The sequence below is a fragment of the Tachypleus tridentatus genome, chromosome 2 (genome assembly GCF_004210375.1).
Source record: "Tachypleus tridentatus isolate NWPU-2018 chromosome 2, ASM421037v1, whole genome shotgun sequence".
In the NCBI taxonomy this organism is placed as follows: Eukaryota; Metazoa; Arthropoda; class Merostomata; order Xiphosura; family Limulidae; genus Tachypleus; species Tachypleus tridentatus.
Window position 1 is genome coordinate 70,005,392 of NC_134826.1, and position 17,947 is coordinate 70,023,338.

General features: G+C 33.9%; 1 protein-coding gene across 8 annotated transcripts in view; it reads right to left on the reverse strand.

The window, feature by feature from the left end:
* The window catches only part of LOC143244164 (leupaxin-like), a 34,260-nt gene extending 24,358 nt beyond the window's left edge, over nt 1–9,902 (reverse strand). Inside the window, exons 1-4 of one of the 8 annotated variants that reach the window (XM_076488342.1) lie at nt 9,428–9,856; nt 7,899–8,049; nt 7,220–7,436; nt 5,517–5,617 (exon numbers count right to left, since the gene is read on the reverse strand). In XM_076488342.1, the coding sequence (XP_076344457.1) occupies nt 5,517–5,529 (13 nt within the window). In that variant the 5' untranslated portion in view covers nt 5,530–5,617; nt 7,220–7,436; nt 7,899–8,049; nt 9,428–9,856. Of the gene's footprint in view, nt 1–4,500; nt 4,625–5,516; nt 5,618–7,219; nt 7,437–7,898; nt 8,050–9,423 lie in introns of those variants that run through there. The other 7 variants (XM_076488343.1, XM_076488345.1, XM_076488348.1 and 4 more) reach the window with 7 other exon arrangements.
* Nucleotides 9,903–17,947: the final 8,045 nt, after the last annotated feature.

A 17,947-nucleotide genomic window follows, 5' to 3' on the forward strand; every position in this document is an offset into this window, starting at 1 on the left:
TCAATACGTGTCATATTCTGTTACCTTGACTACAGTGTTTTAGTACACTCAATACGTGTTATATTCTGTTACCTTGACTACAGTGTTTTAGTACACTCAATACGTGTTATATTCTGTTACCTTGACTACAGTGTTTTAGTACACTCAATACGTGTCATATTCTGTTACCTTGACTACAGTGTTTTACTAAACTTGTAAGCCCTACTGGAGGTTATTTGTTTCATCGAGTGTTCCATTAGTACCCTTAATGAAGCGTTAGCTTTATCTTTTTGGAATCTGTTTTGTAACAGAGACATGTAGGTCCAGTGGAACAAGTCAGAATCTTCTTTTGTCGAGACTTTGTAACTGTTCATTTCCAGTCTTATTTTACCATTTTTATTTATTCGCAGAATCCATCATTCCAGGCTTCAACTGTTTATTTATGAACTATCAGCACGTTATCCACCTCGATAACATCAACCACAAATGTTGGCATTCTTAGTCCGGAACTTATCGCTGGACAACCGGAGACCACAAGGAAAAGAAACATTAAAATAATTTACTTGAACTCTGCATGCGAGACATTAGCACACAAGTTCATATACAAACGTTGTAACGGTTTTCAAGCGAGACCCAAAATTCAAGCACTTTTGAATAATTCACTATTTTTATTCGTTATCTTCCTGAAGAAAAATAGTGAACTATTCGAAAGTGCTCGAGTTGTCTTGTCTAAAAATTATTCCCTTGCCATATATGTACATACACATCAATTTGCATATATACATATATCGTGTCCGAGACTAGTATATAGTTGTCCGGTAAGACACACACACACACACACACACAAATTGTACCTGTTACTGAAATACATGGCTGTCCGTCAGCAGGCACATGCATCAAACAAAAACACACGTACTGCCAAAACTAAGTGCCCTAATGAGTAAGTGTTGACATTATGAGCGCATTACGGTATTAAGTATGTTACTTTATATTAAAAAAAATCAACTAGAAACTGTAGACATACGGAAATAATATCTTTTATCTGCTAATTACTGTTTGGTAAGTTTTGTAAACGATATGTATTTGAACGTTATCGGACTTAGCGACAGATGGAGCCACCCTAACGTCATGTTTAAATCGCAAAGAAATCTCAACGACCGGTCACACTTGTTGATCGACTTACACAAACGGGCAGATAATATCAAACAGGTGACATGACAAAAACCTAATATCACAAACATGCTGATGCTCTGGAAGTCGTTGGCCATGAAATGCCGCATTCCAATGTTTAGGTCACCCTACTCAAGGGTATTCTTTTCGACCTTGATTCCTTTTGGTTGGAAAATTGTTAATTCAAGCGCGTGCGTCACACTATTATTGTGACTATAAGCTATTTCAAAACATGAATACTAAAAAAAATGTAGGAATAATATAGTTTTTTTTTATCATACAGTTTGTTTCGGGTGTTCGCGTCAAACTACACAAGCGATCTATACCTCTTTTGTCCTAAGACTAGTTAACATCACTCACTTTCTAAAATTAAAGCTCCCCGCTAGTACAGCGGTATGTCTCCGGATTATAACGCTAAAATCAGGGGTTCGATTCCCCTCAGTGGGTTGAGCAGATAGCCCGATGTGGCTTTGCTATAAGAAAAAACACACACACACACTCTAAAATTAAAAACTTGTTATTTTAAAGAATTTTTTAGTTGAATACCGGTCTGATTATTCAAAGTACCAGATATATATATTTCTTTACAGTTTCTGATACGTTTTACAAATTGATTATCATAATGACAGCATTGTAGCTAAGCCTACAAATGTGTTATTAAACTTTATTATGGCCCGGCATGGCCAGGTTGGTTAAGGCGTTCGACTCGTAATCTGAGGGTCGCGGGTTCGAATCCCGATCGCACCAAACATGCTCGCCCTTTCAGTCATGGGGGCGTTATAATGTGACCGTCAATCCCACTATTCGTTGGTAAAAGAGTAGCCCAAGAGTTGGCGGTGGGTGGTGATGACTAGCTGCCTTCCCTCTAGTCTTACACTGCTAAATTAGGAACGGCTACTACAGATAGCCCTAGAGTAGCTTTGTGGGGAATTCAAAAACAAACAAACAAACTCTATTATAATTAAGCCTACAAATGTGTTATTAAACTGTATTATAGTTAAAGCCTACAAACATATTCGAGCTATATTCGTTTTGAGAACGAACATGAGAATACCAGAAAAATAGGGTAAAATATAAACACAAAAAATAGCTCATAGACAGTTGTAAAAGTCATCGTACCATAAAATACGATAAATACAGTTTTCCAAACTATAAGCATCCACGTACCACTTTTGAAATTTCAGCCTTATTAGTGTTTATTTGTTTTGAATTTCGTGCAAAGCTACACGAGAGCTATTTGCGCTAGCCGTCCCTAATTTAGCAGTGCAAGACTAGAGGGAAGGCAGCTTTCATCACCACCCACCGCCAACTCTCGGTCTACCTTTTACCAACGAATAGTGGGATTGGCCGTCACATTATAACGGCATCACGGCTGAAAGGGCGAGCAGGTTTGGTATGACGGGATTTAAACCCGCAACCCACAGATTACGAGGCGAGCGCCCTAACCACCTGGCCGTACCGGGTCCCTTATTAGTTTACCACCGGGAAGAGGGAGGAGAAGTTATCGATGTTCAACTGAGAGAGAATTATTACATAATAATATACACATTGTACAAGAAGAAAACCACAAAAGTTCAAGAACTATATTAATATTGTCCATTAAAGGTAACTTTAAAAGTAGTGCTAATTACATTCAAATTTGCATATGTGTACCTGCAAATAAACAAGTTAAACTGCTTGTGACCAGAGAGTAGGACAGGGATATCCGGCCCGATGTTGGTGAGATTTACACAAAGTTGCGGCTCCCGATATTTAAAGCGGATAACCTCGTTTATTTTCTTCCCTTGCCGGATATCACCGGTGGTACACGTACTAAACTTTCAGAAACACTGCAGTAGTATACAACAGTAGAAATGAATAACAATCAGAGGAAAGGATGGGCTGGCTGTTGTTCACGAAGAACAAACGTCACGATATACATAGGGGAAATATATCCTCGTTCACACAAACAGCGAAACAAACAATATAAGACTGACGATGAGTTCATAACGAACACCACGTGCTTCTTATGAAATATGTAAATTTATCAAAGTATATCAGTCGCACTTGTCTCAGATATAGACAACGAAATATCTCGCGTGATTGGAGTTCCTCTTTGTTTAAGAACAAAGCCACATTGAACTACCTGCTGTGTTCACCGCGGGGAATCGAGTCCCGTATTTTAGCGTTGTTAGTTCGTAGACTTACCGTTATCCCACTGGGAGGCAAATGTTTATAAGAAATGGCGGGTACTTTGGTTAAAAATGCAAGTCTGCCACGACACTGTAATACGATAAAAACTACTCAGTGTGTTTTTAAAATATCTCTTTTATTTTCAATTCTACTCTACTTCGAGACAAAATATTAACAGTCAGAAACGTCGAAGGTGTAAAAATTTCTACTTTACTGGCAACTCTCATGTTAGTACAAAGATGAGAAAAGTTTCTTTTTTGCTCGTTTGGAATTTTGAGGCCGCCACTAATTCAGCAGTAACAGACCTGAAGGAAGGCAGTTAGTCAATACCATCCACCACCAACTCTTAGGCCAATCTTTTATAAACGAATAGTGGGATTGACCATAACATTATAACGCCCCCACAGTTGAAAAAGGTGTGTACGTAACCGCAACCCGCACACTGCGAGTCGAGCGCCCAAACCAACACGTCTGCTTGCTTGTTTTCTTAATAAGTACAATTATGTAATTTGGCTGTTAATAACAGTTTGTCTTAAAAGCTAGCGATAATTATTAATTGTAGAATTAACTTAAGATTACAAATAATGCAATAACTTGTTTTAATAAGTAAAGTGGCTATAAACATGCCCCAGCGGCTCGCTGGTAAGTCGAAGGGATTGGTTTGTTTGTTTGTTTTGAACTTCGCTCAAAGCTTCACAAGAGGGAAGACAGCTAGTTATCACCACCAACCGCCAACTATTCGGCTATTCTTCTACCAAAGAATAATGAGATTGATCGAAACATAATTATGCCCTCGCGGCTGAGAGGGCAAGAATATTTGGTGGGACGGAGATTCCAACCCACGACCTTCATACTGTGTAAGTCAAGCGCCCTAACCACATGTCTATGCCATGCCCTACGGGCTTATATGCTAAAACTCGGATTACGATACCCGCAAGGGATATATAACAGATGGTCCATTATGCAGCTTTGTGTTTAATAAAGAACAAATAAAAAAAAAAATGTCAATTTCATCACATTCAGTATACAATCATCTATTACATACATTCTCAGATGTCTTTATTCATACCATAAAAATCAAAACTATTACATGTATAAAATTATTTTAAGATTCAATATCATGTTATAACAGATCTGTAAATATTTAAAATTATTTTTTTAATTAACTAAAATCGTTACCAGACATCTACGGTCATCAAAGAACTACGGAATTTATATAGGCCTATTAATTAAACGGCGTGGCACCAACTGAAAACAGGATGTCAGAAACGTAGAAAAAACAACAAGTATTACATCATTATTTGTGTAAGACAAGTCTTAGAATTTTCGCCAAACCTATGCTCATATTTTGAAACCAATCACATTTCTTTTCTTCAAAGAAACTGATTCCATGTGAAACCGGAAATTACGGAAGTACGCATTTCCCGCTTAACCAAACAAGATCAAAAACGTCGTTAACCTAAAAACAAACAAACAAAATTGCCGTGGACTTTCAACCCAAAAGCTTTCTATGAAAAAAAAAAACAAATTAAATAAAATTTGCACAGGATGAATCACATGATTTTCACTACAAATAAAAATTAAAGGTTTTTGTTAACATCCATCCATGGGGGCGTTATAATATTAGAGTCAATCCCACTATTACTTGATAAACGAGTAGTCCAAGAGTTGGTGGTGAGTGGTGATGACGACCTGCATTCCTTCTAGTCTGATAGTGCTAAATTAGGGACGGCTAGCGTAGATAATCCTTGTATAGCTTTGCGCAAAATTAAAAAAAACAAACAAATATTCGTCAATGTCCTCATGTCCACGAAGAGCAGAAAGATAAAACATATTCGCGATTTTGTCATACATACATCAAAGTTTGAAGTTTGATAATCATTAGTAGTCATCACAATAAGTTTCATTTCACAATTTTTACAAAAATGATGTTTTCCTAATTAATAATATAAGGTTGGTATTCATTAGATGATGTACCTGCATGTTTTTTTTTGGTAATCAGAAATTTATGCTAGGACTAACTTATAGCAAGTAACGAATCACGATACAAAGTAATAATAATGACGTCTGAAGTTAGAAACTTGTAAAAATAATCCATGCTCTAAATTTGGATGCTGTTTCTATAACCGTTTTTACTATTGGAGAATTGTCATAAATGTAACAAGAAAATCAATAGGAGAAACCTTTAAACTTACCCAAATCTTCCATTGCTGCTTAAATCTTTTACCTTGATAACCGTTTATGTAGTTAATTATGTTTCTTCTCCCCAAACTTTTGTCAACATAAAAATAAAATCCTAAAGACAAGAGAGAGAAAAGGAAAACACTTAGGATGTCTGACAATTTAAACTTTTTTTTTAAAGACTTGTAATGCAAAACTGTTCATATAAAATGCTGTTATCCACACATAAAGTATATATATCTTCCCCAGTCACGTTATCTTTTTTCAGAAAAACCTGTACATCTGAAATATCTGATAATACCTAAAAAGGGTCTTACTTGTTTGTTGTTTAGCATAAAGCTATTCAATGGACTATCTGTACTGTGTTCACGATGGGTATCAAAACCTAATTTTTAGCATTATAAGCCTTCTGACTTACCACGCAGTAGAAAGATATCTTAAGGTATGCACACAGTTAAATTACTCTTTATATGTCTTACATTCAAATTTCTATGAAAGAATGAAAAATGAATAGTTCATTATTCTTGTTTAATACAAAGCTACAAGTGAACTAACAAACCCTGAATTTAAGTGTTTTTCAGCTTTCAAGCTTACCATTCAGTCACCAGGGGACCAAGCAGATGGATAGAAAAATGATCTACTCTATATCCTTCATAATATTCTGATACAAACTTTAAATATCAGAAACAAAAACAGAAAAATCTTTCTGTGTATCTGTTGAAGGAGTTAAGATAAAAAAAACTGATGATTATAGAAATTAATATCATGCTACACCAGGTTCCCATTTGATGTCCTCTAAGTGAATATTATTCTATACAAAGTTCCAACAAGTGACTTTTGTACTGTACCAAGACCCTAGATGATGGCTTTAGTGCTTTAAATTAATAACTGAAACTTTTGTAAATCCACACCCTTCTTTAACAAATATGGTTTCAAACACACACACACCACTCCTTTATAAACAAATGAAAGAGTGACTTAAATGACAAGAAATAATAAATGGGTATGTATTAAAAAGCTACATCTGTTGTAGTAATTACTTATTATTTTCATTAATAAAAAAATACATTAAAACAGTTAATTTTACAACATCATATCCTAATTGCCAGCATCCCTCCCCCAGGAGATTACCTGCACACCCCACCCTTTGGGAAACACTGATAAATGGCATCAAAAGCCCACTTTCTAACCACAACCCATTGGTGATTGTCATTCTGGAGGAACGTCCAAAATGGAGACTAGAGCCATTGTTATGCTGTACCAGACTCTTACAGTCTTTGAATATTATTATTCACTACAAAAAAAACAAACTTAAAGAAGGTTGATTTTTTTTTCACCTGGGACACAGAAAACATAATACATGTATTATGTATTTAAAAAATTTCTATGACAATGCTGTTTAATGATGCAATAGATATCAGCCTAAGGAACCTACTGTCCCCCACCCATGGCACAGCAGTAAGTTGTCAGGCTTACAATACCAAAAAATAGAGGTTTTGATATTTGTAGTGAACAGAGCACAGATGACCCACTGTGCAGTTTTGCACTTACTAACAACTACCCATACTCATGTTTGCTACATGGATTCACAAAGTTACTTATTCCAGTAGTGTTTGGTATAAAGTTTAAAGAGTATAAGAGTCATATCAACAGGTTTAATAGATCACAGCCACCCTGCTCATTCCTAATCACATATTCTTCCAATGATGCTTCTAACCTTTTATATCTTTCACTCCTTTTTTTTTTTTTTTTGTAACATGTAGTGTCTTCTTATAGCAAAGCTACATCAGGCTATTTGCTGTATTCATCAAGAGGAATCTAAACCCTGATTTTAGGGTTATAAATCCAGAGTCTCACTGCTATCCCACTGGGAGACTTTTTGTGACATAGTTCAAACATGTTGCACCATCCATTCACATGGGTTAAAGTTTTACCTGTATGAAATTATGAATTATAATAAATAACTACACATCTTTAATATTTACTTGACTCTTTATTTATTTTGATTCATGTTTTAGAGTTTTTGTTTTACATTTTTTTAGGCATAGAGAAATTATTAGATTGCAGATACAATTGCGTATATATTAATATTTAAGATTATTTAAATACACTATACATAAAATTCTGAGAAATTGCTAGCCTTAGTATTTTTTTTTGACATCCTTTAAAGTGGTTACTCTTTAAATCATTTTATTTATGGAATCATATAAGGTGAAACTAGGGTAGACAAAAATAAATTCTGACAGGGTAGGAGACATGTTTTAACTAAAACAGTTTTATTTTTTTAGCAGGGTGGTAAGCCTTTGGGATGGGTTACCTTCAGATGTTGGTTGATGCACTTAATTTAAATGAGTTTGAAAAGAAGGCTTGATTAATATTTGAATAATCATAGCTACCTTGGACTGTTTTTCTTTTTATTTCAAAGTTTTATCGAATGGGATGGCCCAGCCCAAAATGAACAAACAGGTCCCTTGTTGTCCTTAAGTTATAGGTAATTTATGTAGTTCAGAAGGACTACTTTCAATATCAACAGATCCTGTTGCTATTCTAGATAAAAAAAAATTGAGTTTTCTTTTATTTGTATCAATATAATCCTTTTTTTTATTTATGTCTTGTATATACTTATGAGAAAAGCTAATACTTACAAGTTCATTTTTCTATTATACTGGTACAGTATAGCAACATCTGTATATATACAGATTTATGTATGTTGCTACACTTTTTACCTTGTAAGGAGTTCAAAAATAGCCACATTATTAATGAACTTTAAAGATTAATTTTGTTCTAAAATGATCTTGTGGATAACAGAGACAACACATTAACTTGAAAAGAAATGTTTGGAAGCCATTTGAGCTCACCATCTAGTTTGAGGTTTAAGAATAGTTAATATAATGTGATTAATCACAGAATATACCTTATTTTCAAGCTATAAAAAACATTAAAAATTCAAAGTAAAATATATAAACATAATGCAACTAGAATCAATAAGAATGGTTTCTACACATCAACAAGACAGACTGCTAAAGAATATTAAAGAAGCATACATGATACAATATATATCACATTACATTATAGTCAATGTAAAAATATAGATAAATTTTAAAATGCTTCTAAAGAAAACTCTCCTCCAGCTAACATAATATTTTATGGATCATACTTACTGTAATAAACTAATTTTTGAACTTGTTATTTCATCAGAAAGAAAATTAGATATAATGTTAAGAAATTATGTTATTTCAATAAATAATATCATTTTTCTTAGCTATGAAAACTGAAAACACTTCTAACTGTTCTATTTTAAAATGTGTTTAATTTGGTACAAGACAAATATAAGAACAAACTAATCCATATAAGGATATGCAAGTATAAAATAAATCACTAAAAGATTTAATACAAACATGATAAGTAATTTTAGTGATCCGTTGCTAAACAAATTTATTTTTTACCTTAATCTATTGTACAAGAGATAAGCCAACCACAAAGTCACAGCGACAGTTCACTCTTCTTACAGGGTGGAATACTTTTAATGAAGTTATAATAAACTACCACTGTAACTGATATAAATCAAATCGTTTACTACAATTTACGTAAAACGCTGAAGTATGTAATTTGTCTTCATTTTCATTTGAGCTTCTTTATTACAAAATGCAGATCAACAGTTATTTGTTAATAAACATTTGCAAATTGAAAAACTGTAAGTTATAAAGGCTTATTTTCCTTGATAATAAATACTGACAGAATATATAATTTCACCATTTTTTATTTTAGTGTGGAATTTTATATAACTCACATTTAACTGAAACGTAATGAAAATTGTAGGGTCCACTGATATAATGTAAGTACAATTTTATCACTTTATCATCTTACTCTAGTTACTGATATAGTAAGATAATGTTTTAAAAAGTGAAAACTACTACACACCTACCTCACATTTACAACTCAGTTTGACTCTTAACAATCAAAATGAGATGTCACCAAGATGAAAACCCTTCAAATGAATGTGTAAAACAATACTCGAAAAGTCAAAAACCCTACTCGCTAGTACGAAATGGCTTCTTTTATCCAAAAACAACAACTGCATAAGGAAAAGTTAGTTTAATAGTTTGTTGTTGTACAAACAAGACCTAGTTTGAACTATTTTAGTGATTACTAAGTTAGTAACTGTGATGATGTCGTCGCAAGTCTTTATATATATATATATATATATATCAAAGATGTATAACAGTAGGATATTTTGTTGTCAACCAGTAGCAATATGTAGTTTACGTAGATAAAAAAATACATATATTATATACATGATAACTCATATCCTTTCGTGACTCATCTCTACGTATCCACCAGTTATAAGCACCCTAATAATATAACGCACCAACGTTAGTATTTTTTGCCACTAATATTCCAGTGGTGACACCTGGCATTCACCAACATTTATTTTACAACCAGTATTCTGTTCAAAATGTTGAGAATGAACTGAAAGTCCGTGCAAGAGAAACGTATCTTACGTTGAGAAACGAAAGTCAATTTTGAAAATATCGTTAATAAATACCTAACAGTAACTTTAGGAATAATTAAAGTAAATTTTGGTAAATTTATTATTTTTAATACCTTTTATGCTTCGATATGATAAAAAAAGTTTTCCAGCAAAATATAAAATAAAATAATTTTAAAGCAAACTTCGTCTTTATAATACCCCACAGTAGCTATGTGATAAGCTTATAAGCTTATTACGTTAAAAATCTGGTTTCGATACCTTCAGTGGACAAAATACAAATAAATTATTGTGTAGATTTGCGACTGACAACAAACAAACCACCTTTATAAAAAATATTCAAATATTAAATGAATGCGATAAAAAGTTGTTAATTTTATTAGTGCAGTTTGTAAAAAAAATGAAGTTTTTTTGTATGTTAATTCTAGTTTGTTTTGAATTTCGCACAAAGCTACTCGAGGGCTATCTGCGCTAGCCGTCCCTAATTTAGCAGTGTAAGACGAGAGAGAAGGCCAACTCTTGAACTACTCTTTTACCAACGAATAGTATGATTGATCGCCACATATAACGCTCCCACGGCTGAAAGGGAGAGCATGTTTGGGCTGTATGTTAATTTTGAAGTTGCTTAGGTTATGTATTATTATTAAACACCAAACTACACGACGGGCTGTCTGAGCTCTGCCAATAGCAGTTATCGAAACTAGATTGTTAGTGTTACAAGTATAACAAAATTTAAATTTTATAAAGACAGGTAGAGATATTTATATAAGTTATCTAGCTAACTATGGTAATATAGAAATTTTTAATGCTACAAGAAGTACTGAAACACAAGAGAGTAAAAACTACAAAATTAAGTTAATTAAAAATATTTTAAAATATCTACTTTGTCTTAGACTGACATAATTAGAGTGATTTTTCGAAGCAGTAATAATTTCTTTTAATTTAAGTACTTCAGTTTTTTTGTAATATTGGCGTTCTTTTTTCAATACTTTTTGTAGCATTAAAACTTTCTATATTGCTATAGCAGGCTAAGTTATATATGTATCGACCCATACTTGTCTTTATAAAATTAGAAATAATTATTCTACTTCTTTGTTTCATTCTAATTAGATATATTTTTGTGTGCATGGAGTGTGCATATACCCGGTTTTATTTTATTGCTCGTCAGGGTCTTTTCTAATATATCCTCAAATATAACTACAATCAAAGTAGCGTATCGTCAGTTTTATATATATGAGTTTCTCTTTCAGTACAAGAAAAAGAATAACTGTAACCTTAGACGGAAGAGTTCTGTGGAAAAATTAGAGAGACAAGTTTCGTCATTTTTTTCTGTACGCTTGTCTGGAAAAGTCACTTACTTACTAAGATTAAAATTTGTTGACATAGAGAAATTTGGATTTACATCATAAAAACGTATTCAAAGCTTTAGAAAGCTTTAGTTTTGTTCAGCCAATATTGTGAATTAGACACTATTAATATTAAGATATTTTAAACATGGCTTAAAAGTGCGATTTTTATAGCCACCATTTTGTTTCATCACGATCCCTACTATTAAGTACTACTGTACTAAATTACAAGTCCTCATACTTTCCATTGAGCCGCTAGGGAGTTTATTTAAAGAAAACACTTCGTATGTGTGTCGTAAATATGAAACCAAACATTCTGAATATATCAAAGCTTATAACAAGGGAAATTAATGAGAAAAAAATAATAACAATTATTTTAAATCGCTGCTATGTAGAATCTGTAAACATACAAATAGCTAATTGAGTTCAGCATTTTATGTTTCTTCGTTGTAAGCTTTGATATATTCAGAATGTTTGGTTTCATATTTACGACACACATACGAAGTGTTTTCTTTAAATAAACTCCCTAGCGGCTCAATGGAAAGTATGAGGACTTGTAATTTAGTACAGTAGTACTTAATAGTAGGGATCGTGATGAAACAAAATGGTGGCTATAAAAATCGCACTTTTAAGCCATGTTTAAAATATCTTAATATTAATAGTGTCTAATTCACAATATTGGTTGAACAAAACTAAAGCTTTCTAAAGCTTTGAATACGTTTTTATGATGTAAATCCAAATTTCTCTATGTCAACAAATTTTAATCTTAGTAAGTAAGTGACTTTTCCAGACAAGCGTACAGAAAAAAATGACGAAACTTATCTCTCTAATTTTTCCACAGAACTCTTCCGTCTAAGGTTACAGTTATTCTTTTTCTTGTACTGAAAGAGAAACTCATATATATAAAACTGACGATACGCTACTTTGGATTGTAGTTATATTTGAGGATATATTAGAAAAGACCCTGACGAGCAATAAAATAAAACCGGGTATATGCACACTCCATGCACACAAAAAGGTTTTAATTTTCCATTTATTTTTATTTCTACAACATGAAACATTGCAATTATTATTGTTTTTTAACCATATTTTTGATTATTTTCAGCATATATAATTAAATAAAAATGGACATGGCCACGTGGTTAAGGCACTCGACTCGTAATCTAATGGTCGCGGGTTCGAATCCCCGTCACACCAAACAGGTTCGCTCTTTTAGCCGTGGGGACGTTAAAGTTCCAAGTTCCAAGTTTCACTGTGTCGGTATTTGGGTATTGATGTTGTTAAATACCCAGGAGGGTCAGGTACATTTGACCTCTTCCTCCCTCCCGAACGATTATAGCGTCTGTCTTTAGGGTGTTTTTTTTTGGTTTTTTTTTTAGCTTTGGGCCAGAGTAAAAGTATAACATCATACTCAGGCCCATTTCAGGGCTCAGTCCATGCATGGACGAACAAGAAGTTTTTTTTCTTCATTTAATTTTTTTATATATTTTTTTTTGTATTTTCATATATAATTTTTTTTGTATTTTTCTCCTTTTTTTCGATTGAGAGAATGCTACTACTACTTGTAGTAACACACACACAAAAGAAAAAAGAAAGTAATAATAATAATTATTATTCAATACTTGAATAATAATTCAAAAAGTTTGTTTGTTTGTTTTGGAATTTCGCACAAAGCTACTCGAGGGCTATCTGTGCTAGCCGTCCCTAATTTAGCAGTGTAAGACTAGAGGGAAGGCAGCTAGTCATCACCACCCACCGCCAATTCTTGGGCTACTCTTTACCAACGAATAGTGGGATTGACCGTCACATTATACACCCCCACGGCTGGAAGGGCGAGCATGTTTAGCGCGACGCGGGCACGAACCCGCGACCCTCGGATTGCGAGTCGCACGCCTTACGCGCTAGGCCATGCCGGGCCAATTCAAAAAGAGAAAGAAAAAAATAATAATAATGATTAAAAAAAAAGAAAATAATAATTATAATAATAAAAAGAAACAAGGACTAAGTGTCTAGTGCATAGTGGCCAGCTTGTGTTACATTTCTTAGATATATGTTAAAAGGGGAGAGGTATTTAGGACCATTTACATCATGTACGTGATATCTGTCGAGATCACACATTAAGTAATTTTTATGCCAATTCTTATTGAAATATTTTAGAGAATTATGCAAGAGTCTTTCAGATATGGTGTCTATGTTTGCATACTTGTGCATGAATGTGGTTGAGGTGCTACGTGGTACTTTATATGCTGATGTTAGTACTGAATTTTGTATACGTTGAAGTTTCTGTACATGTGTGGGTGCTATGTTAATCCAGGCAGGTGATGCATATTCTATTGTTGGTCTTATGTACGTTTTGTAAATTTTAAGTATGTTGTCTGATGATGTTCCTTGGATTTTACCTGAAAGACTTCTTGCATAGTTTGCTCTTTTCCAGATTCGTATCAGTACATTTTTAATATGTGGTAACCACGTTAATTTTGAATCATAGGTTAGACCTAGAAATTTAGCAGAAGTAGCAGTCAGTAAAAGTGATCCATTCATATATAGTTTTGGTGGATCTTTTTTCAGCTTATTCAGTCTGCTGAATAATATGACTTGAGTTTTTGGAATATTGATTTTGATTCTGTATTTCTGGCAGTATTCTTCGATGTTATTTAGGACTGGTTGTAGGTTCGTTGCTGCTATTGACGGAGTGGGGGCGCTTTTCCAGACTGCTACATCGTCAGCGAACTGTGATTCATAACCTAAATTTAGGTCCGACAGAGGCATATTACTCACGTACATGACAAATAATATAGGACTAACAACCCCTCCCTGCGGGACTCCTGCTTCGGGTGAAAAGGACCCTGAGTGGGCCCCATTTACATTTACTTTACACATTCTGTTATCCAGGAAGTTGGACAGCCAGCGAATAGTTTCCTGGGGTAATGCCATTTCAAGTAATCTGTGACGTAAGCCATTATGCCCCACTGTGTCAAATGCTTTCTCAATGTCGAGAAAGCAAGCTACAGTGCATTCTTTTTTGTTGAAGCTGTCGGTAATTGATTCTGTAAGTCGAATCAGGTGGTCTGTAGTTTGGCGGTTTTTTCGAAATCCGTTTTGAATTTCTGGTAATTTTGAATTTTCTTCTAAGTAAACTGACAGACGATTACTAATTATCCTTTCTAATACTTTGCCAATACAACTGGTTAAGCTAATCGGGCGGTAGTTTGGTTTATTCGCTGGCTTTCCTTCTTTCTGGAACATTAATATTATTGCTTCCTTCCAAGAAACGGGGATATATCCTGCTGATAGTGAGAGATTAAATAACGCTGTTAGGTGTTCATATAATCTCTGAGTGCCTTGTTTTAGGAGGAGAGCTTGAATACCATCTTCTCCAGGGGCTTTGTTTTTTGTGTTGTTAATAGCAGTTACGACTTCTGTTACAGTGATATGTTTAATCAGTTGATGAGTGCTCCAGTCTTTTGTTTTTTCTTGGCGTGTAATAGTGTTGACTGGAAATTTAGGTGTAAAAATGCTTCTGTTGTGATCAATAAAGTTTGTGACTGTATTATAAAAGTATCTGTTCATGTCTGGTTCATGATGTGTCTTGAACGTGTTTTCTAGGTGTTTTTTAAATATCTCGGCTTTTTCTGTGTTAGTGTATGCTGTTTCTCCATCCAGTTCCAGTGGTGGATATACTGTGTTTGTTGTTCCTGTATTTGTAAATATTTTCAAGTGTGTCCAGAATTGTTTAGGATCAGTTTTATGGGCGTTAAACTCTTCGTTTGTTTATTTGTTTTGAATTTCGCGCAAAGCTACTTGAGGGCTATCTGCGCTAGCCGTCATTAATTTAGCAGTGTAAGACTAGAGGGAAGGCAGCTAGTCATCACCACTCACTGCCAACTCTTGGGCTACTCTTTTACCAACACATAGTGGGATTGACCGTCACATTATAACATTATTCTTACACCACTAAATTAGGGACGGCTAGCGCAGATAGCCTTCGTGTGGCTTTGCGTGAAATTCAAAACAAACCAAAAATGCATATTTTCGGCATTTGGTTTTAGTATTTATATTTATCTTTTTAGTATATTCTTAAATTAAATATTTTTCACAGTTAAGCTTTTCTTCTTTTGATAGTATTTTGAATATTTATTATTTACAAATAGTACCATAATTTAATTTAGAGAAAATTATAATGCTTTAATTTATTGTTATAGAAAAATGCATTTTAATAAAATGTAAGATAAAGTTTGAAGACTTATAAGGTAACAGTTCAAAATTCGATCTCGGTGTCAGGCAGAGTGGGTAGACCATTTTGTAGTTTTATTGGTTAAACAAAATTTTTGAGAGTCCTAAAAATTGATTGAAAAGAAAGTATGTTTGGTACAAGCATCTATTATTGGCGTCTTTTGTATTTAAATTATATCCTATATGGTATACTTTAAGTTTAACATTGTGTCATACAGGAAGACTTATAAAATCAGATAACGAATGAGCTGAGCTTAGAAAGCTTAAATATGATAATTTTAGATTGATGTACACTTAAATGTAATACGTAGATTATATCTGGCATTTTCTTGTCATTCTCTATGAATTTATATTTGTTTAGGTTTCATTTTAGTTGTTATCTTTCCACTGGCATAAAATAACAACACCACTTGTAGGATCTAAAGACTTCCCCATGATTCACAGAGTTCTGTATATGCTGATTAACCTCTCCCATTATTAATGATTTCTTCTACAGCTATCCCAGAAAATAAAATTTACTGGGACACAATACACTGGTACCTAAGTACGGGTGTTATGTGTGGTGGGGATATACACACAGCTTCAAGCTTCAAACGTGACCCTCTGAAATCTCGATAGAGGCCAAGAAAACAAAATCTGACCTCAGGTTTGGGTTCAGTGTCCATGAAAACGTATTACTAGGCCTCAGCTATGCCTGAGTGACCTTCCGGGAGTGTTGTTGTCTTGCTATTTGACAGCGACGTTGCACCATGTCACCAGACAAACAATTTACATATACATATAGTGAATAAACACAGATTCTTCCTCAGTGTGATGTCTGACTTTTTACCTTAAAGATATGTAATATATAATCTTTCTATGTGTTAGCTAAACGATTTTTTAAAATTTACTTACATAAAAACACATTGGGCCATCTGCTATGTCCAGCGGGGAGAATCGAGCCCCAGATTTTAGCACTGTAAGTCCGTAGAATTACTACTGTCCAATCAGAAGACCCGCAGGAAAAACTTAAGAGGAAAACTAAGTGTGATTTATGTTTCTCCTTCATCATTCTCCAAATTGTTAGTCTATGTTTATTTTTTATTATTTTTGTGCACACATTGTTCAAATTTGTGATAATAGTATTTTATAAGAAACTGAAACTATGTTTACAAAAAGGAAAAAAGTTATTCAAACACGGCATTTCAACTTACACTGTAACTATTAAGGAATGCCCTAGTCCAAACATTGGGATTGAATAATTTGTTTTTCTTTGTTGCTGTTGCTTGTAAACGAAGTAAATGTGTAATTTATATGCAAAAACGGCTCGTTTGGGTTGAGAAAATATTTATGTAAAAATATTATATTATGTAAAATATTTTCTCAACCCAAACGAGCCGTTTTTGCATATAAATTTCTCAACAAGTGGGTTTCTCGACATCACTGAGTAGTAAATGTGTATTTTTAGGATTTAATGTTCTTGAATTATTTTAAAACAGATATATTATATTTGAGCGCATAATTATCAACAAATCTTTTATTATTTTTAATTGTGAAAGGAGTTTGTTTGTTTTGAATTTCGTGCAAAACTACTCAAGGGCTATCTGCGCTAGTCGTTCTTAATTTAGCAGTGTAGGACTAGAGGGAAGGCAGCTAATCATCACCACCCACCTTCAACTCTTGGGCTACTCTTTTATCAAATAATAGTGGGATTGGCCGTCACATCATAACGTCTCCACGCATGAAAGGGCGGATATGTTTGGTATGACGGGGATTTTACCACTTTCAGATTAGAAGTGTGCCTTAACTACGTGCCTCTGTCGAACCAATGAAAGGAGTTTTTAAAGAGGAATGATACGGCTTATATAAACCACAGTTCTTTAGCGATTGATAAAAGTAGATATTCCAACCTTTACAAAAATCATCTGTTATTTTCTTACACAGGAATTAACGTCATAATTTCCTCTTTCAATAGCATTACCCCATTTCCTGCTTCTTTCTTCCTACATAATTAAACCTTGTTTGTATTGTTTTATCGATAATGTGCAATACAGTTGTGCAATAGTTCTTTTCGCTGCACCCCTTCAATTATTCAGCGGTAAGTTTAAAGCTCATAACGCTAGAAATTTGTTTTCGATACGTTCGGTGGGCATAGCGCAGATAGTTGTTCATTGTGCAGCGTTTGTTTCTTTGTTTGTTTCGCGCAAAGCTACACGAGAGCTCTTTGCGCTAGCCGTCCCTAATTTAGCAGTGTACAACTAGAGAAAATGCAGCTAGTCATCACTACCCACCGCCAACTCTTGGGCTACTCTTTTACCAACGAATAGTGGGATTGAGCATTACGTTATAACACCCCCACGGCTAAAAAGAAAAGCACGTCACATTTGATGTGACGGGG